This window comes from Cannabis sativa, chromosome 6 (genome assembly GCF_029168945.1).
Source record: "Cannabis sativa cultivar Pink pepper isolate KNU-18-1 chromosome 6, ASM2916894v1, whole genome shotgun sequence".
Lineage (NCBI taxonomy): Eukaryota > Viridiplantae > Streptophyta > Magnoliopsida > Rosales > Cannabaceae > Cannabis > Cannabis sativa.
Window position 1 is genome coordinate 65,282,909 of NC_083606.1, and position 21,061 is coordinate 65,303,969.

At 33.9% G+C, this 21,061-nt stretch overlaps 2 protein-coding genes and 1 long non-coding RNA gene across 6 annotated transcripts; 2 read left to right on the top strand and 1 right to left on the bottom strand.

Moving 5' to 3' along the window:
- The first annotated feature begins 783 nt into the window (after positions 1-783).
- LOC115725191 (outer envelope protein 64, mitochondrial) lies at positions 784-11,925 on the top strand. Of its 4 annotated transcripts, none has more exons than XR_004013352.2 (14): positions 830-1,517; positions 1,614-1,766; positions 1,884-2,008; positions 2,530-2,655; positions 2,817-2,999; positions 3,285-3,429; positions 4,083-4,251; positions 7,575-7,709; positions 7,797-7,997; positions 9,940-10,067; positions 10,165-10,216; positions 10,558-10,627; positions 10,892-11,103; positions 11,569-11,925. XR_004013352.2 is itself a non-coding variant. In XM_030654626.2 (13 exons), exons 1-13 carry the CDS (start codon positions 1,261-1,263, stop codon positions 10,972-10,974), a joined length of 1,827 nt encoding a protein of 608 aa, XP_030510486.1. In that variant the 5' UTR covers positions 784-1,260; the 3' UTR covers positions 10,975-11,410. The 4 variants fall into 4 exon arrangements, 1 of the variants encoding a protein (XP_030510486.1); XR_009688477.1 differs by lacking the exon at positions 11,569-11,925 and adding an exon at positions 11,209-11,410; XM_030654626.2 differs by lacking the exon at positions 11,569-11,925 and having other exon boundaries at positions 784-1,517; positions 10,892-11,410.
- LOC115724488 (uncharacterized) lies at positions 11,346-14,623 on the bottom strand. The gene is made up of 2 exons (XR_009688478.1): positions 14,488-14,623; positions 11,346-14,136 (listed from the first exon to the last, which is right to left on the bottom strand). It is a non-coding gene; the product is annotated as an uncharacterized LOC115724488 (long non-coding RNA).
- On the top strand, positions 14,621-16,474 carry LOC115724487 (uncharacterized). The gene is made up of 4 exons (XM_030653778.2): positions 14,621-15,265; positions 15,880-15,972; positions 16,090-16,157; positions 16,224-16,474. Exons 1-4 carry the CDS (start codon positions 14,621-14,623, stop codon positions 16,357-16,359), a joined length of 942 nt encoding a protein of 313 aa, XP_030509638.1. The 3' UTR covers positions 16,360-16,474.
- Positions 16,475-21,061: the final 4,587 nt, after the last annotated feature.

Consider the following 21,061-nt stretch of genomic DNA (forward strand, 5'->3'; position numbering starts at 1 on the left):
AACCGTTGGTCGGTTTATAAATTTTTTTTTTACATTGGGCGGGTTGTACTTAAATTTTAGCACCCGAACTCTAGATTGGGTTAGAAAATATATAGGATAAACCGCCCAAACCGACCGATGTACAGCCCTAAAAGAAAGAGAAGAGAAACAAAATTACAAGGGTCATCGCCAATCCAAATAGCAACTTCATCTAATCCCAAAGCTAATTTTGACAAATTGTGTGCAAAAATGTTAGCCGTACGTTTGACGTGGGTGATTGAGGCGTTGGGGAGCTAAGATAAAGTTAAACGAATCTTATATATGAGGTCCCCAAAAAGGGAGAGGTCTTCTTTGGTTGTTTTTAGAGCGTCAGTGATTGATTTACAGTCTGTTTCAATTTGATGAATGGGAAAACATTCTTGATAGCACAATCGTAGCGATGTGATTAGAGCTTTTGCTTTAAAAATTGCTGCATCTCCTCCGCCTATATGAGGCGTTGCAAAAGCTGCCACCACTTCACTATCACTGTTTCGAATCACTCCACCGAACCCTGCAAGGTAATTATTTTAGTCACATGTCGCATTTGTGTTGAGCTTGAGGAGGCCCTTTATTGGAAGATTGAAATTTGTGGAATTGGAGGGATTTTCAAACCCCCTCCCCCTTCCACTTCCTTCTACCAAATATTGCCTATCCTTCCGTTACTCTCCTTCCTTCCCTTTCCATCCCTCCCAAATCCAAGCTACCAAACATACACTAAACACCTATTTGAGGTTGGTTAGCAAAATGTTCATCCAAACACATCGACAATAACATAAGTTTTACTCAGGGAATATACTCGTAAAGGTGAGAAGAGTACATACATCTACAAAGATTAATCAGCCAAAGTGGTCAATAACTTTAGAGAAATTTCTCAATACAAGAGAGGCCAAGTAATTCTTTAGGATTATATGTTGGTTAATAACAATGGAGAAAGCATCCAAGGAAGCCTCTTTGGAAGAGTCGCACCTTTGACGCTAAAACACACAAGTCACAAGTCACAACTCAAGTCACCACGCACGCACGCACGCACGCACAACACATTTACTCGCGCGCCTACAACCTTCTTTTCTTCTTCTCTCTCTTCTGTTAACTGACGCCCCCAGCGCAAGATAGCAAATTTCCATTAGTCAAAACACAACTATAAAGTTAATTTTAATTGTATATGGTTTTGGTTGGTCCTAAAACCCTTGCAAAACCCTTTGATTAATTTTTACGTTCATCGACGACCTCGCACGATCGATCATGTTGAAGCCACTCCAGCTGGTGAAGGAGAATGCGTCTGCGCACCCGAAAACCTGGATCGCCGTTGGACTCGGGGTCGCCGGAGTCTTGATTTTGGTTGAGACTAGCCGCCGCCGGAGGAGGAGAATCGCCATGGTTGGTAATAAAGAGGATTTCGGTGCTTTCTTGGAGCGATTTGAACTTCTTCCTTTCCTTCAGCCTCCTCCCCCTGCCGCTAGACTTTCTCTTTCTGAACTCACCTTCGCCATTTCCGACATGTATGTATTCCAATATTTATCCTTTATGATGATATCATGTATGTATGCGTGTATTTTGTGTTTAGATATATTGTTTTTGGATTGTGGATTGTGTAGATTTGAAGTGAAAGACTATTTGACGGGGTTTGGGAATCCGGATTGGCGGAGAACTCATGAGGCAGCTGAGAAGACGGCGTTGGTAGTGACTTCTTTGCTGAAGAATGGGGCTAAATGTGTTGGTAGGACTGTCATGGACGAGCTTGGTTTTGGGTAAGACTCGGAAACCTGTCTTTCTACCTCCTATACACTTAGTTCGGAGGGAATAAGATCACGGTTCTTTCTATATTTGCTTTTGACCTTTATTTTTTTTGGGATGTTTACTTTTAGGATAACTGGGGAGAATGTTCATTATGGTACTCCCGTTAATCCACATGTACCCTCCTGCATTCCTGGAGGTTCATGTAGTGGTTCGGCTGTGGCCGTTGCAGCTAGACTTGTCGACTTTGCTATTGGTAAGCTTGTTTGCCGATTTTTTCTTAATTATTGAATACCGACTCAGCTATGGTGATCAAACATATTGGCCCTGCTTCTTTTTCTCTTGGAGATTTACGTTCAGTTTTATTGCATTTCATTTATTGTCTTCAGGGTAGGCTTTATCTGATTTGTCTAACTGTTGCAATGAAAGTCATGATTTCTAGAAATTTTATACTGATGACACAACATCATGATTGGGATTTGATTTTGTGTTGTATCAGCCATTTCCATTCCCGTGGATCATTTGTGCTCCTAATAGCCACTTTTCTTCTCTCTCTCTTTGTTCTTTCTAATGCGCCAAACAAGACAGGCACACAGTTCTTACAGAGTAAACCAAAACATACAAATATCTGTATCTTCTATACTAATCAGATCCCATATTTCCTTTCGTTTTCCTCACAAAAGCTTTTGGTTAACTTCCATTATTTGTGCGTATACGTACATTTGTTTTCACTAAGCCATTTGATTTACAATTTTATGTACTTTTTAACCTTTACAGGTACTGATACAACTGGATGTGTAAGAATACCGGCATCATTTTGTGGTTTAATAGGGTTCCGCCCCTCTCATGGAGCTGTATCTACAATTGGAGTGTTGCCAAATTCTCAAAGTTTGGATGCTGTTGGTATGCCAGAAGCTGTTTCTCTCTCTCTCTCTCTCTCTCTCTCTCTCTCTCTCTCTCTCTCTCTCTCTCTCTCTCTCTCGTTTTTTTTCTTCATTTGCTTCTGATTTTATTTATTTGATCAATAACTTGTTTCTGACAATATCGTTCTGTATTATATTTAGGAATCTTTTCCAGCGACCCATCTGTTCTACATCGTGTTGGACATGTCTTGCTTCGACTGAATTCAGTGGAACCTAAGAGGCCCAGACGTCTTATTTTTGCTGATGATCTTTTTCAGCTGTCTAAGATTCCTACACAGAGGACAGTACACGTTGTCAGCAAAGCTATTGAAAATCTATCTGGGTGTAAGTTGCAGCGCTTTTCGAACTAAGTTATTTCTCAACTATCAATCGTGGTTTAAATTTGTATTTTTTTATACTGTTTAACTTTGCCATTTAGAAAAGGGTTAGGTGGGGATTCTAGTTTAAAGAAAAATAGTAGCAGTACTTGTAATAAATAGACGGAACTTGTGGTATTGTGGTTGCCAATGATTTATCCATCTTCCTAGTGTGATTGATGTCATATATTGTTGTGATAAAAGTAAAAGTGATGATAACTGTGTGGTGGTTATTTTCTTGTTGGTTTTGCAGACCAGCCACCAAAGCATATGAATTTTGGAAAGCATATTGCTTCAAATGTGCCCAGTCTGAAAGGCTTTTGTGAAGTTTCTTCAAACGTTCAAAGTGGAGCATTTGCTTTGAAAGCTCTGTCATCTGCGATGGTTACATTGCAAAGGTATTCAAGATAGGGTTTTATCTATTTAACTTTTAATTTGTGTTTATTGAACCAAACCAACCAAATAAACTGTTAACTGCTGGAGTATATATCTTCAAGCTAAATGTTTAAAGCCGTGTGGAAAACTCGCTGCTTTTGTGCAATAGTTTAACATTTTTGAAGTACTGGCATTAAATAAATTATTGCCTGAAAGATGAATTAGTATTTGCCAAAATAAACTTGGTTTGGTACTTTGTTCGTAAAAATGGCTACTCGTTCCCATGCATGTTGCAGATTATGGAACAGCCTGGTCTTGTAGATAATTGTAGACTGGTGATGTCTTAAAAAGTTAATAGTAAATGTGCTAATTCTTTAGGACTGATTAGTATTATGGAACTTTCAAATAATGTTTTTCTTCTCAAGACTTAATCCTGGGTTATTTACCCAAATTTTATAGGGTTTTCTAGTATTAGATTTGGTTGTGATCTCTCCCTCTCTCTCTTTGTATTAAGTTGTTGCCATTGCAGCTTCAGTCATTGGAGCCACCTTTGCTGACTTTTGACTGATTAATCTTTATAAATTGAATAGTACTCTTGTTTATTTTTTCGTTGAGGATCTTTAGGATTTGGTGCTCTGTTTTTCTAAGTTCTGTAACCATGCAATTTTCTTCTCAGATATGAATTTAAATCAAACCATGAAGAGTGGGTTAAATCAGTTAAACCGAAGTTAGGACCTGGTGTATCAGATTGTGTATATGCAGCAATTAAGACAACATATGACAATATTAAAACCTTGTATAAAGTTAGGACTGAGATGCGAGCTACCCTTCAAAGTTTACTAAAGGTATTATCCTTTTCTTCTTTGAATTCCTTCTGTAAGTTATTGATATTTGTATCACTGCCCCTTTTTTTTTGAAATATTTGCACCAATAACTATTATTATTAAATTATTTAAGAATTTACCCTTACCTATTTTAATACTCACAATTTAGGCATTTCTTTTTTATAGGTATACCAATGTATATTTATTGCTTCTCTCTCTTAAACTCTGCCTACATGCTAGCTTTTTTTCTTTTTTTTCTTTTTCTAGACAGTAGCTTTTTTTTTTTTTCTAATAAAAATCTTATTTTTTCAAAATAACAGTAAACTAGGTTGATCAAATATTTTTTTTTTACATTCTATTCTTTTTTTTTTATTATTATTTTACATTCTTTTTTGTTTTTTAATCTAATTAGTAGTTTTAGAAAAAAAATAATTATATGTATCAACGTGAATTGTATTTATGAAATTTTCTTAGACCATTTTATTGTTTTCAATACCGCTACACGCCTACTAAAATTAAAAATTAACCATATGTTTTTCTTTTACATTTTATTGACTCTCCTAGTTGATATACAATCAGATTTTTTTAAAAAAAAAAAATTATGTGAATAAACGACACAAATTGTTATTATTCTCACTTTCTTTATTTTTTTTTATTTCAAAAGTTTTTTCAGCCACGCAATTTATTATTTGGACACAAAAATTACACTATTATAATCTATTTTTTAAAGTGATCATTTTGACATGTTAGAAGCATATATTTTTCTGCTACAAAAAAAAAAAGACTAAAATTAAAAGTTAGACTAAGGTTTCTTAAACAACAAAATAACACACTATAATTTAAAATCTAAACAAGAAATTATAAGTCTCCTCCAATATTTATCTTTTTACTTTTTTTTTCCTTTTTGTTTACTTCTTCTTTTTCTGACATTATTATCTTCTTCATTTATTTATTAATTTGTTTTTTTGAAAAAATCTTCTTCATTTATTATTATTTTTTTTATTATTCTTTTTCTCTAAATTTATTATTTCTCTTAGTTTTTTTTATTTTTCCTCTAACATTTAGATATCTCTCTTACATTTTAGTATGTGTTAAAAGAAACTTTTTTGTTCCTTTTTTATATTTTGTAACAAAAAGTAATAAAATTTAAAATTTAATAAACTTTAACATATCAAGTAACATCATAACTTAACTTAAAGTCTTTTGTTATTTTGTATTTAAAAGTTAAAATATAGTATACTAATAATAAATTTATTTAATAAAAAGAATTTAATATGTTAATAAAAAAACTTATAAAGTTACCAAATAGTATCTAAAACATAATAGAATTAGTTACAATATGAAAATTATTATATATATTAATTTTAAAGTTGTCTGATCAAAATAAGCAACCAAATGTGTATGAGAAAAAAATTATCTTGAATTAATTTTTTTCTAATAAAAAGTAACTAATTGATATATTATTTACATCAAAAGCAACCAAAAGGTTGCTTTTTTTAAAATTTGCAAAACACTAAAATTTCTGGAAGCGAGATTTTTTTATTTTTTTCAATTTTCGGTAATTATTTTATATTTCGGTATTTATGCTGACGTGGCAATCGGTATTTGTGCAAATAATTTTCTTAAAGGTATTTTTATAAATAAAATCAATTTTAGGTATAATATTGAAAAGACCCCTTTTTTTTTTTATTAAACTCATACATGAGAGTTTTCTTTTTGGTTTCATTGTTCTAAAATTTAAATTTAATTAATTGATTTGATTACTAATAAAATTAGTTTTCTTTGTAGTTTCTATTGGAATCATCTTAGGTTGTTTGATGTTATCTAGAAGTGTTTTCAATGAGATGTGCATTAACATAGCATCTTTAGAATTTGTAAGCGTTGATTACCTTCTTTCTGGAAAAAATCCTTATAACTTCTCTTCACGGGGGGAATGAGTTCAATCCCTGAAATTATAACCTGAATCGTCTTTAAGTCTAACTATAAATTCTGTTTATATGTATATTTTTTTGAAAAAGAAACAGCTTTGTATTGGTCTTTAAAATAAAAACAGAGTTTAGGGTCATGCTTTGCTCACACCAGAAAAACTGAAGCATGATCACCCAGAAAATTGTATACAGGAAAAGGTGTAAAAGCAACTAGGCAAAAGTGATCACATACGGTTTTTCAGATCCCTGACCAAATCTGAAAACAAGACTCCCTTTAAGCCTTTTACATTATACACTCATATTGCTACTATGAATTATATATTATCCCCAAGGATATCTTCTGTGATTGTGATGCTCTAAAAATTCTGTTGTTCCTGTCCAACCACACAGCCCAAAAATGGCCACCTGCTTTCCAGAGAGTTGAAGCACATCGGTCACCCTTTATCTCATAATCTATCAAGTTCTTACTTTTTAATGTTGGCAGCATACACCAAGACAAACCAATCTTCTTGAGCAACTTGAACCACAACATTAGAGTAAACTGACAGTTTAGGAACAAATGATTCTCTGATTCACCCTTTAAGTTGCATAGAACACAGCAGCCTGGAGACAGATCATGATAATAAGGATGTCTTTTTTTTGTTGATTCTCATGCATATTTATCTTCCCCAGGGAAAGTATCCACCCAAATTCTATTTATCAATGCCTGTTTGAAAAACTATTCATCCTTGGCCTGAAATTTTCCTTAAAGCTTGAAGATTTTATGAGAGTTTCTGATAGTTCACCTTTCCTAATCTTAATTGGTGGGATCTAGCAACTCCATAAAGTTTTTCAGGAAAACCTGGAACAGCACAAGAGCTTTAGTAAGCTTTCATTAGCATAATACCACCTTTCTTGCTCTGACTAAGCTCTCCTACTATGTTTAGAAGATGGCATATGAAAACAACAAAAAGCACCCTCCACAACCTAAAATACAAGCTTTGACCACCACAGCACATTTCTTCTACAAAGATCCAAGTCAGCACTGACAAGGATATCTGGATTTAGTATTAGAACCCAAAGTCAGCTGGTCTTATATACTGTATGGTACTGATGTTTCTACTTCTTGAGGCCTTAGAAAGTATGAAAGCCAAGATGTGTTGCTTAATTGACCCAGTTACCATTTGCTTGTATATCAATTCCATTTTTGATTATTTTTGGGTGTGATTGGTACTCTTTCAGCCATTTTTTAAATTTTATAATTTGCTGCTGTGCTCATGACTAAAATAATATGCTCTATCCTAATGGCTTGCTACTGATTCCTTCATTCTATTCTTGTCCTTAGTGCTTTGTAAACTTTCACATCATAGATGGCTTTTGCGTGCACAACCGAAATATATGTATGTACTTTGTCTAATCTCATTGTTATTGTCTTAGGATGACGGAATATTAGTAGTTCCCACTGTAGCAGATCCTCCATTGAAGCTTCGTACAAGGAAAGGGCCATTCTCTGAGTTCCTTGACCGCACATTGGCACTAACAAGTATTGCAAGCATGTCTGGGTGCTGTCAGGTATAATTTTCTGGCTTTAGCATTCATGCTGGTGCTCTGGTTCTATGCATAACTGATTCAATCTGTACAAATGCCTATGCTTACCAGGTTACGATTCCAGTTGGAAAGCACAACGATTCTCCCATTTCTGTTTCATTTATCTCATTTCATGGTGCTGATAAATTTCTTCTTGATACGGTCTTGGATATGTACTCTTGTCTGCAAGAGCAAGCCAGTGTTGCATCCAATTCACTGCCATTGCCAGATACCAATGGTAGCATAGATGCTTCTGAACTTTTGAAAGAGAAGGTTTGTTCACTCCTACTGTTTTCTTTTTGACGGAAAAAAAAGAAAAGAAAGTGGAAAAGAGACTATTATTTATTGTAAAATGTGCAAACAAAGGAGAATGACTTAGCATACCTAAAGCAGAGTTCACATGACTAACAGTCAACCCAGACCCACAAACATAATGTAAAAACAAAAGAATCCAGTCTCCCAAAAATGAAAAAGAAAAGAAAAAACAACTTACAGCAGAATCTCCCATTCCCATTCATCTATACTATTTCAATGCTGTAGCGATTACTTTATAAAAACCATATTCCAATTCTAATTTTAGTTTATTATTTTTTTTTGAAAGAAAGAGGCCATTGTCATAGACTGGCCCCAATTTTGAAAAGATAAAAATCCTCACTTGTGGCGGAGGAATACCGTGGTTACATAAGTAGAACAGGTTCCCCAGCTTTAAACCATACTAGGGAAACTAAGACAAAATTCGCTCCCCTGTCTAAACAAAGTACACTTAAGGCTCCCTAGGGGCATAAACAAAAACTGACACCATTTATAAAAATACCCTCATTTTTTATTTTTATTTTTCGTTTTGTTGTTTATTTGTTCATCTTCCTTAAGTTTATTTTTTTTTTGGTGCTTTTTCTTTTAATTATTATACATATTTCTTGAATTTTTCCACCTTGTGTCATGATGCCAAATACCAAAAATTTTGTTGAGAAGCTTGGCTTTCAAGCCTTACTAATAGTATAGCTGGCATAAATTACAGTTTACTTACTATATGTGCTGTTTTGTGGATGTTGCCTGTATTTTTGTGTTATAAAAAAAATCATTTTCATAAAGTTATGTGCACATAGCGGATAAATTTTCTCTTCAACCTTCTTAACAATTTATTATAATTTACAAAGGTTTTTTTTATTATTATATTGGGATCTTTGATTACTGTCCAATAACCCACAAATCTTTTTTTTTTTTTCCAAATAGAAATTATTCTTCTAAGGAATATGGACTTATACACCTGACAGAAGCATGGTGGTTCAACTGATTCTAATTCATTGATTCATAAATTGTTTGTAGAGTTTTATAGCAGCTCATTAAGACTGAAACTTGGCCCAAGTTTTTTCAAGTAGTTTTTACTCACACGACACAAATAAAAAATAAGGATGAGGTTGGTCTGCTATTGACCTCAGTATGTGATTCTTTTTAAAAAGAAAAAGAAAAGAGAACAGTATCCATGTGGTCTCAGTAAGAGAACCCGTTACCGCCATAGTCACATCCCATAAACCTAAAACAAGATAGGGAGATAAAAAAAGAAAAGAGAAAGACCATTACTATGCTGAAATTAACTATTTGCTGAAAAGACCGACCCACAATAGACTTTGTTTAGACCTCCATGGCTGAGAAATCTAAGAGAGCTGTCCACAGTCAGCGATGGTCACTGGCCTAGAGGTCCTACCACTGCTGGAGCCGACCTTCTCGATGGCCTTCACAATTCTCATTTCTCACTAACTAGATGGATCTCCACTTAACTGGATCAGCAATCAGTTTTGTCGGCCTGTTAAACTTGATTTCTAAGTTGGAGGATGTAGAATAGATTATGTCAAAATCTTAAATGCTTTTCATGATTTAAAGAAGAAAAACCCTCTCGGTTTGCATTTGACAGACTATTTTCTGTGAAATTCTGGCAATTTTTAAGACGGTTTTTACAACAATGTATCAATGACAATCATCTGTTATACAAGAGAATGGTAAAAACAAATTCTTATTCTGGACTTTCCGTATTTTTGCCCAAATTTTAGTCTTGAAGTCTTGAACTGCCTCTTAGATACACTAGTCACAAGTTCTCTCTGTCACCAGTTTACCTTGCAGAAATAACTTGTCCACATAACTTGTTTGCTTGTTTCTTATCTATCTATATTTTTAGTTATGAAAAAATACTTCCTATTTACGTACAGTTCTCTTCCAGGGCAATGCTGCCTTCAAGGGAAAGCAATGGAATAAGGCTGTGAATTACTATTCTGAAGCTATCAAATTAAATGCTACAAATGCAACTTACTATTGTAATCGGGCAGCTGCATACTTAGAGTTAGGCTGGTACGATATCACGAAGAAACATAGATTATTATTATTATTAATATTTATTTATTTATTAGTTTGCTGAGACTTATTTTTTTATATTAATTATATGCAGCTTCCAGGAAGCAGAGGAAGACTGCAGCAACGCAATGGAAATTGACAAGAAGGCGAGGAATCAAGCTTTGATCTTATTTTCTTTATGCATAATATTCTTTTACCATATATAAAATATTTTTTCTTTTAGTTTTTATCATATACTTTCATTGTGTGAATTGACATCACAAGTCCTATGTTTCTACATATAACTAAATGGATAACTAACATTGAATTAAATGGATAACTAACATTGAAATGAGAACTAGTCCAGCTTTTGAAGTACTAAATGTAAATTGCTTGAAAGAAGTTGGTCTCTTTACAAATGCCAAAGAACAAACTTCTTTAAGAGTTTAGATTTTCCCCTTTACTTTTCCTCATTGCTGTTATAACGGTTATTCTCTGAACTTTTCAGAACGTGAAGGCATATTTGAGACGTGGAACGGCTAGAGAATCACTTATTCGCTATAAAGAAGCTATGCAAGGTGATAATCTCAAAAGTTCACTCTATTCTTTCTTTGTATGAATGAGATAACCATTTTTCATTTATTCTGGTATATTGGTGTCTATTATCTCTTCAGACTTTCCTTAGTACTTAAGCTTGCCTTCTCACCCAATCCTTCTTCTATAGCTATTGCAACTGGATTATCTGATATAAGTTCGGAAGAAACTCATTTATTCATATATTTATTTCTCATGCTTGTATTCACTCTGCCTTTCGTCACTCTTGAACTTAAATATATTTTCAGATTTTAAGCATGCTCGTGTTCTTGAACCGCACAATAAGGCTGCTAAATTTGCTGAGAAAAGACTGATGAAGCTAATGAATTAAGGGTTTGATCCCGTTCCACAAATGGCAACCTCAGTCTCACGCAAGTTAAAATTCTGCCAATGACTTTTTGTTAGCATGAAACATTTAATATTCTCATCTGGTTGGAGCATGAAGTCTGACAAAGAAGAGGTGAGGATTGTTTCGTTATTGCGGCAATTTGATTTTATTCGTTCTGTGTATACTGTTTTATTGTAATTATCCGTACACTCATGGTTACTTGCATGCATTAACCAGTTTTGTCAACATGGTTTCTAGCACAAACTGTTTGTTCCATAGGGAGAGAGAACAACAGAAAGAAAAGGAAATGAGTCATTAAAGTCCATGTCTTTTTATATCAAATTAAAGGGGTCATTGTTATACACAAACTAGCCAATTTTTGGTTGCTTGTTTCATCTGTCTCCAACCTCAAAGAAAATAGTGTAATTTTTTTTTTTTCTGTACTGTGTTATATATTATATGTGGAACCCTTTTACCATTAATTATTAAGGCTTGTTCATTTAAAAAAGAAAAGAAAAGAATTATGCTTGTTGGAATATTTGTAATTAGTTCATGCACTTAAAATTAGGAGATGCTCTTGCTACTTTTCTTTTTCAGGACATCACTTTCTTTCTTTTGGGTGCGTATGACTATATGAGCATCTCCATGGGCAGCCCACTAGAGTGGTCTAATGTGGTCAAGTTCCTACACCAATTTCATCGTAGTGTTGCTCAAATAAGATCACGTCCATGTGGCATTTCTCTCTTTTTTATTTTCTTTAAAAAGAAATTACCATTTGAAAAAAAATGATTAATTTAATGTTTATATATATATATGTATATACTTTTTTGGTAACTATAGATGTGCCCATTGGAGATGGTGTAATACTAATAATAATAATCTGTACCTATAAAATTGCTTGCGTATCTAACTCTTCTCATTTTTAATAGACAATACTTTCTTATTGAAAGTCAATATTTTCTTAAAATTATAATGTTTCCTTATCGAAAGATGTATATGCAAAAGGTCGGTGGGCAAACACTAGTACTTACAACTCTTATTGTGGTTGGCTCATCACCTCTAATACTTGAATTTAAAACCTAATCTTTTGTATTATTACTTAGTTTACCTAACTCTTTTTTGTCTCTTCTTCAAGAAGTGTTAAAAATGTTTATGACGTTCTACAAAGAGAATTTAGCTTCCTTTCAGCTCTTATATTGGTGTATATGAATATGATTAGAGAGAAATACTAAGGGCACTTTTCCTGGGAGTATGGCCACTCACGGAGCCACATTATCTGTAGCCCTCCCAAAACCTTTTTATTGCATGTATTTTATATACATTAATTATGTAAAAATAAAATAAAATTATATAGATATTTTAATTTGTCCCCCTAAATTATTTCCTTTACATCCCCCCTCCCCCCAAACTTCATTTTATCCCTCTGTCAATGAGTATGGTATGACTTACTTCAGTGTCGTAGCGCCTTGGTACTCAAACATTGGCTCGAGATATTTTCTCTTCCCATTCTTACCCTGAAAAAATAGAAACACCTTCCGTCCTTGAACTAGAGAAATGTTAAGGGGCATTTTTCCTGGGAGTATGACATGGGTTACTTCAACGTCGTAGCGTCTTGGTATTTCAAACATTAGCTTGAGACATACAGGAGCACCTTGCGTACTTGAATTGGTAACCATTTTTCCGCTAATCTAGCCTCCTTTGACCCTTAGGACCAACAAGGGGTAGTGTAGGAATATTCATCTATTTTCCATCGGCTACGCCTTTGGCCTTGACTCACCCTCTGTGGACATGCAGAGGAACTCTTAGGTTTTCAAGGCATTTGATTCTTATATGAATTTTATTTATCCAACTTATTTTTATGTCATTTTTTTTGAAAATTTTATTTTGGATTGAAAGTAAAGACAATTTTTTTTTTTTAATTTGTCCACGATAGGCTCCATTTAAATAAGGATCATATATTTTCAGTAATTTTTTTATTTGTATTTTCATTATATAATTTAAGGTGTCAAGCATCACAAGAAGTTACATACTATTATTAGTGTAATTTCATATTAAGTTTCACATATTTTAATTTAATAAATAATATAGAAAACATCTAACCACACACAATGAGCCACAAGTGCCTAAAAGCAATGTTGATATGACTGCATAATGGCTAGTATATCAACTTTAAGGAAAAACATTTTAGGATAAGTCTATTGTGCACCACTCTAAAAGGATATTTCGGTATACTAAATCGTGTATGTTATAGTTATGTAGGACTACTTGTAAATTTTTTAAAATTTTTGAATAATTTAAAATGACAAAAATAAAATTTACATATTTTGTTGCACACGCGACTATTTTTCTTATATGCGTGGTAAGTAACTTTTTACACCTTATTTTCGATACTGTAAACTATTCAAATTTATAAGTGGCCTTAAATAACTATAGCCTATGCAATCATGAAAAAAATAGACTAAAAAATTCTCCTAAATGCCGAAACAGATAAAAGATCTACCAAAACGATCTTTTAAGGGGTTCGACTACATAAATTTCTAACATTTTATTTTGATTATCATTTATCATATTAGTGCCATTTATTTAGGGGATTATTTTATAAATATACAAAACTTGACAAAATTCTTATATTTTTACGAATTTGCTATTTTTTTTTATATATTTTTATGGATTTTATTTTATCTTTTTATAGAATTATAGAGCATTGTTTTTCTGTTGTTTTCGAAAAAAATATTAATTTTGGCATTGTTGCTATGGAAATGGTCATTTTTTTTACAACTATACAGAGTATTGTTTTTCTATTGTTTCAAAACGATAAAAATAACGTAGAAGTAATATTTTTCATTGAAAAAACAAGTAAAAACCTGTAAAATGTAAATTAAAAAAAATGTATAAATATATATATAAAGAGAATTGTTGAAAAACATCATTGGTACCTAGCACACTTCTCAGTGTTATACTGATATTAGTGTAATTAAGTATCAAGTCTAAAATAACATTAAAAAAATATTGTTAACCAATTATAAAATACTACCTATAAAAAATATTTTGTAACTAGTATCCAATTACAATGCTTATATTAAAAAAAAGGACATTATAAAGTGTAATGTGTAAAATTACCCGTTATTTAGCTCTATTGCCTTTTCCATTTGGATTTTGTGATCCCTATTTGGAAATTTAACCAACCAGTCTTTCATTAGTCAACAGCAGCAAGCATAATAATAATAATAATAATAATAGATTAGTTTTCGGTGAAAATATATGTTTTTAAATATAATTGTAAGTTAATAATTTTTTAAAAACTTATTATTATTATTATTATTATTATTATTATTATTGTTTTGCAAAATAATTTTCCATCCATTCCATTCCATTCCATCTTACCATTTTATAAAGAATTATTACATAAAATTTATTCATACAAAAAAAAAAAGAAAGAATTATCTAAAATTACTATGCACACATGGAAAAAGAAAACTATAAATACTTAATAAATATTGAAATTCAAATTCAAACCTTCTCTACATAGGATTAGTCTCTCTCTACGTTGGATCATATAGAGCACAAACCACAAAGGTGTGGCTATGCCTTGAAGCTTCAACCAATAACCCACACACACCTTCAAAACCATACATTTCTTCATATAAATATGAAATGCTTCAATTTCACAGCCTCCAGGGACTGGTTATACCGCCACTCCTTCACCGCCGCCGGAATGCGCTCACTCACCACCGATCTCGGCAACGGCACCGTCATGCATTGCTGGGCCCCAAAACAACCAACAACACGCAATCCCACCGCCCTTTCTTCCCGCCCAGCTCTCGTCCTCCTCCACGGCTTCGGCGCCAACGCCATGTGGCAATACGGCGATCACCTCCGTCATCTCACGGCCCGATTCGACGTTTACGTGCCGGACCTCCTCTTCTTCGGCGGATCTCATACGGAGGCTGCGGATAGGAGCGAGGCTTTCCAGGCTCGGTGCGTGAAGAGATTGTTGGAAGAGGGGCACGGGGTGAGGAGGATGAGGTTGGTTGGGATCAGCTACGGTGGATTCGTGGCGTACAGTATGGCGGCGCAGTTCCCTGAGATGGTTGAGGGATTGGTGTTGTGCTGCACTGGGGTTTGCCTTGAGGAATCGGACATGGCGGATGGGATGTTTAGGGTTCCGGATTTGGAAGAGGCGGCGTCGATTTTGTTGCCCCAAACGCCCAATAAGCTTAGGGAGTTGATGCGGTTGTCCTTTGTTAAGCCTGCTAGGGTTGTTCCCTCTTGTTTTCTCTCCGATTTCATCGACGTAAGTCACATTTTATTTATTTTTATTATGCTCCAAATATTATAAATTGGATTACAATTTGATCATAATAACAGTTGAACAGACCAAAAATTGTATAAAACATCATCCTAATTTTTTAAAAAAGTTACTGTGTTTTTTTAAATAAGTTTAAAGGGAGATTCATATAAAAAAATTGAGAAATGCTACGGCAACAGTGTTCCCTAATACTTTTTTACGTGTTGATATTACTATTGGTCTAATTAAGTAAATATTGAGCCTCATATAATTTAATATAATCGCTATTCAATCACAACGCGCTATCGAGAACGTGCTAGACACCATTAATACCTAATAACAATGCTAAAAAAATAATATATGTTTTATTTGAGTGTCATTATATCTATTATTAATAACTATAATGTTGAGTTAAGAAGTACATGTAGTGTTAGACCAATATAAGTGGCACATCACACATGTAGTGCTACACCAATATAAGTTGTGTAGATGTCACATATTAATTTATATTAATTCATTTATTTTTAAGTAATTTATATAGGTTCTACTCATATCTAGTTTATATTATCCTAACCAACCAATAGTCATACATTGACAGTACTAAGATTGTATATGAGCAGGTGATGTGTACAGAGTTTGTAGAAGAAAAAAGAGAATTAATTCAAGAAATACTCAAAGGAAGAAAACTTTCTAATCTCCCCAAAATCAAACAGGTATTAACACTTTTTTGGTACATATATGGATGATGATGATTATTGTAATATTTGTGTATATACTATTACTAATTAAGAATTGGAAATTTATTGTTTGTAATAACTTGATTGATGCAGCCAACGTTGATAATATGGGGAGACCAAGATCAGATATTCCCTTTAGAACTAGGTTACAGATTGAAAAGGTAAATAATTGATCATGGTTTCTTATGATGTTTATGTCTGAAATTATAATAATTTGGTTTTTATAGGCATTTGGGAGAAAATGCAGAATTGGTGATTATTAAGAACGCGGGACATGCTGTGAATTTAGAAAAGCCCAAAGAGTTCCTTAAACACATGAAATCTTTTCTTGTGAATTCTCTTTCACCTCCTTCAAAAAATTGAATCGTGTAATCATCAATTAAATTAATATATATGAGATGAGAGTATGTCCTTTTGAGTAGTTCACTTTGTTTTCAAATTTTAACAGTAAATATATATATCTTTTTGGAACAAAAAAGTCCATTTCCCATTCCACCAAGAATCGTTATTTTATTCACCTGGGCCACCAAGTAGCATCAAAGGCTTTCACCTTATGACTACTCATACTGCCACCGGGTATATCCATCCATTTGAGGGTCTATTAGATCCCATAATTACTGCAAAATGCAAATGTTCCTTAAAATCTTCAACTTATACATTAAATTTGGCTTTACACTATTACTTGTCAAAACTATTTTCACTCAAACCATAACATTAAAAATTACACTAAAAAATTAGGTAATTACCAGTTTGAACCTTGTATTTTGCAAAAGTTGCCAACTAGACTTTCTGTTTTGTTAAATGACAAAATAGACTATATATTTTCCAAAATGGTAAAAATAAGACCATGAGCTTAATTATTAACAACTTTTTTTTTTTTAATATAACCAACTTAAAAATAATTCATAACACGAACACATTTAGAAAATGTAAACAGTTTTATCATAACATCTTTAGATCAGATTATTATTAAATTTTATTTTGACAAAAAATCAGTCAAGGGTCCTATTTGTACAATTTTAGAAAATATAGAATCTATTTTGTCATTTAACAAAATAGAAAGTCTAATTAGTAAATTTTGCAAAATACGGAGTCTAAAATAGTATTTACCCCTAAAAAAATTCTTTATTATGATATTAATTTTTAATAAATAGAATACATTTTTTTAATATTATATTAATTTACTAAAATTGCCACAATTATTATATATAATTAATGATTTAAGTAAAACTACTTTACAAGACAATAATACTATAATATCAGTAAAACACGATAAATTAAAATCATATTATACGTAATAATATAAATATTACATTACTAGAAAAAAAAAAGTTACATTCTTGACAAAAAAAAAAAATACATTAAATTAAATTAAACCTAAAATACACACTTGAAAAGATTTGTTAAATTATTATAATTCTGCGAGTTACCATGTGTCGAGACAGAAATTTAGCCAACTCGTTCATATTTATAGACGAGATAAAAGTCGTAAAGAGCATACACAAGAATTTATAGTAGTTCACTCCCCATGTCGCGATGGGTAATGGAGCTACGTCTAATTCGAGTTTTTATTTCTCACAAGAATTAAAAAAAAATAATTAAGTCTGCAAAGTCTAATTTCTAGAGAGAGATACTTTGACCTTATGGGTACTTTTTTCAATATGAAAAATGAGTTAGAGGACATCCTCTTTCATAGGACAGGGGTCCTATTAAAATAATAATAAAATATTCTAAAAAATATAAAAAAAAAAATACATTTAGGCTATTTTTGACCGTTGATGATGATTTAATGGTGAAACTGACTACAGAGGTCAGTCGTCAATTTCTGAAACTTGAATCGCATCTACGGGATTCACTTCGGGTAACTTGTGGCTTAAATTCGTAACTTTCTTGAGGGTGAAATTCGGAGTTACCAACTTTAGAATTACGATTGGAGCGTGAGACATGACTTGATAGAGTATTGAAATAACTTTGAAATGCAAGTTGAATCATGTCAATGGAATCAATATTGAGTGAGTTATGACTGTTTTACTGAAGGTTGTTCAGGGACCAGTGTCCAGGTTGACATATGACGTCAACCTGGATGCTGGGTGAGTGGGAAAATGTTTTGGGATTTATTTTTTGATGCCTAAGTAATATTTTGACATCACTTAGCTAGTTTCTATGTTCTGGTAAAGCTGTTCACCAGTTCTCAGAGATGTTGTTTTACGAAATCAAAGGACTTGAAACTCCCTGATTTGCAAGTAAGTCACTTTGCCGAAAAAGTGAAAATATGAAGTTGTCATTTGACTTGTCTGATTTCAAAGCTCTAAGTTACTATGAAAAACTAGACAAATGCTTAGAGACAAAATTAGAATTAGATAAGGAGAACTCAACACACGAGGCCACATGTCAACCTAGGCACTGAGTGCTTTTTCTGGAGCTTTCGAGATGTCATTTTGATACTTCCAAGGTTCTTGAAATTGAGAACGAGGTCTCCTAGCCTGTTTTTGACCATTTCAGAGAGAATGCTCGGAGTAGAATCTGCATTTAAGTGATTGAAACCAGCGCACCAGGCTCAATTTTCATGCCCTTGGAATTCTCATTTTCTCCGTGAGTTTACTTGTATCTTTATTATTTCTAATGATGGGAAAAATACCTAAAACACTTTTTTGAAAATATTATTGGAAATAGCTTCGGTTAACAAAATGTCAACTTGGGCACTGAGCCCAACACCAAGTGTCAACTTGGGCATTGGGTTTAGTTTCAGGCCACTAAATGGTTTTGTTGGATTCCTGGAAACACTTTTTATCTTAATCTTTAACTAAAACAAAGAATATGCCTGGACGAATTATCGAAAAAATTCCTTAAAATTGGCCTAGGTTGGCAAAATGTCAACTTGGGTGCTGGACCAGCACCAATTGTCAACATGGGTGCTAGGCCCTCTTTCTGGCTCCCAAGTCAGTCTGTTTCTTCCCCAAAATTACGTATTTCCTTGTTTTTGATGAAGATGAAGAAAATCACAAGATAGCTCTTCAATTTGATGATTGGAAGTGCCCCAGGTTAACAAAATGTCTACCTAGGTGTTGGGTGCTTAAACACCTGGTGCTCCGGGTGCTCAAAAATGAAAGTGCTCCTAATTTGATTTTGATGCCTTAAATATGTTTGTGACATGTCTAATTCATGGCCCAGTATAAAGTTTGACCCATTTTCACTAAGACGGTCCTTGAAACTTAACCTCTAGTTGGGTTGTCGACCTGGGTGTTGGGTAAAACCCTAGACGCCGGGGTTGATTTTTGTGGTGTTGTTTCGTGTATTTTTAACTCATGGGCCTTGGACTTGGATGCTTTATGTATTTATGGTACAGAATAATGAAACATGGTGAGTTGGGAGCAACTTGGTGGGATCCAAACAACCATTCTAGAGTTCCTAAAGTTAACCTAGGCGCATGGCTTGGGACCCCTCCTAGGTCAACTGCTTTGACTCGGGATTGCTTAACTCTGAGATTGTGACAGTCAGTAGTCTCGTGATCCGTAAGGGGAAATACCGGGTAAGCTGTGCAATCCCACACCGCCTGGGGAAGGTCAAGTGGGATGATTCTGAGACTGTGTAGGTATGGGACTACACAGTTGAAAATGGCTTAAATGGGTTGATTGGTACTACCTATGTCAACAAGGTGCATCTTGTTTTTCGGTAGCCCATCTCGAAAGAACTCCACAGTTAAGCGTGCTTGGCCTGGAGCAATTTCAAGGATGGGTGACCTCCTGGGAAGTTTTCCCAGGATGCGTGTGAGTGAGGACAAAGCACGCTGGAAACACTTGTGTTGGTACGTAGGGTCGATCATCAATCCGGGAAGCGACGGCAGTGGCGTACTCGTGTATAAGAGCCATTAGTCCGTGGGTGTAAGGGCCCAATGGAGGCTTGAAGCGGGGACGTTACAAATGGTATCAGAGCCTTGACCCAGCCGGAAGTGTGGTCGACGAGGACGTCGGACCCCGTAAGGGGGGTGATTGTGACAGTCAGTAGTCCCGTGATCCGTAAGGGGAAATACCGGGTAAGCTGTGCAATCCCACACCGCCTGGGGAAGGTCAAGTGGGATGATTCTGAGACTGTGTAGGTATGGGACTACACAGTTGAAAAGGGCTTAAATGGATTGATTGGTACTACCTATGTCAACAAGGTGCATCTTGTTTTTCGGTAGCCCATCTCGAAAGAACTCCACAGTTAAGTGTGCTTGGCCTGGAGCAATTTCAAGGATGGGTGACCTCCTGGGAAGTTTTCCCAGGATGCGTGTGAGTGAGGACAAAGCACGCTGGAAACACTTGTGTTGGTCTGTAGGGTCAGTCATCAATCCAGGAAGCAGCCAGAGTGGCGTACTCGTGTATAAGAGCCATTAGTCCGTGGGTGTAAGGGCCCAATAGAGGCTTGAAGCGGGGACGTTACAGAGATATTTACTTTCTTGCCACATGTCAAACATTGATGTCCACGTCACTAGGGTAAGTTTTTAGGCTAACATGTGCCTCCAAGTCAACTTCATACTTGTATGAGGTTGACTTGATGACGTGAACTGAGCTGTTTCTCTCAAAACTACCAAGTGGACATCAAATTTGATAATCTCGAGTAATTGTCTATATTTCAAGCATTCTTGATAGGATTAGAATTTCGAATTTCAATCCCTTAAAGAAGAATTCGAAATTTTTTGGGTAGAGGAAAGAGGAAAAACACTTATCATTTTTTACTTATCTTTTATCTTTCTCTTTTAAAACTCAAAAATTCTCATAAATCTTAGTTTCATTAGGATTAAGTGAGTTTCCAAGTTTTGAGATCCTATTCCCTTTAGTAGAGGCATTTCAAAATTTTAAGTAGAAACGAGAAGAGAAAAGATATTTATCTTTTGTTTGTCATTTATCTTTTTCTTTTCTACTTTAAATTTACTTAAATTCTAATTGCATTAGGAGTTGTTGTATATTTTAAATTTTGAATTTCAATTCCTTTTTCAATATGGAATTTGAAATTTAAGTTTAAAAAGGATAAGAGAAAAGATGATTATCTTTTACTTATCATTTATCTTTTTCTTTTAAACTTT

Coding starts and splice junctions, on each gene's coding strand:
- LOC115724487 (XM_030653778.2), top strand. CDS start 14,621: ATGAAATGCTTCAATTTCACAGCCTCCAGGGACTGGTTATACCGCCAC. Junction 15,973..16,089: donor ATCTCCCCAAAATCAAACAG/GTATTAACACTT, acceptor TGATTGATGCAG/CCAACGTTGATAATATGGGG. Junction 16,158..16,223: donor CTAGGTTACAGATTGAAAAG/GTAAATAATTGA, acceptor TGGTTTTTATAG/GCATTTGGGAGAAAATGCAG.
- LOC115725191 (XM_030654626.2), top strand. CDS start 1,261: ATGTTGAAGCCACTCCAGCTGGTGAAGGAGAATGCGTCTGCGCACCCG. Junction 1,518..1,613: donor ACCTTCGCCATTTCCGACAT/GTATGTATTCCA, acceptor TGGATTGTGTAG/ATTTGAAGTGAAAGACTATT. Junction 3,000..3,284: donor TATTGAAAATCTATCTGGGT/GTAAGTTGCAGC, acceptor TTGGTTTTGCAG/ACCAGCCACCAAAGCATATG.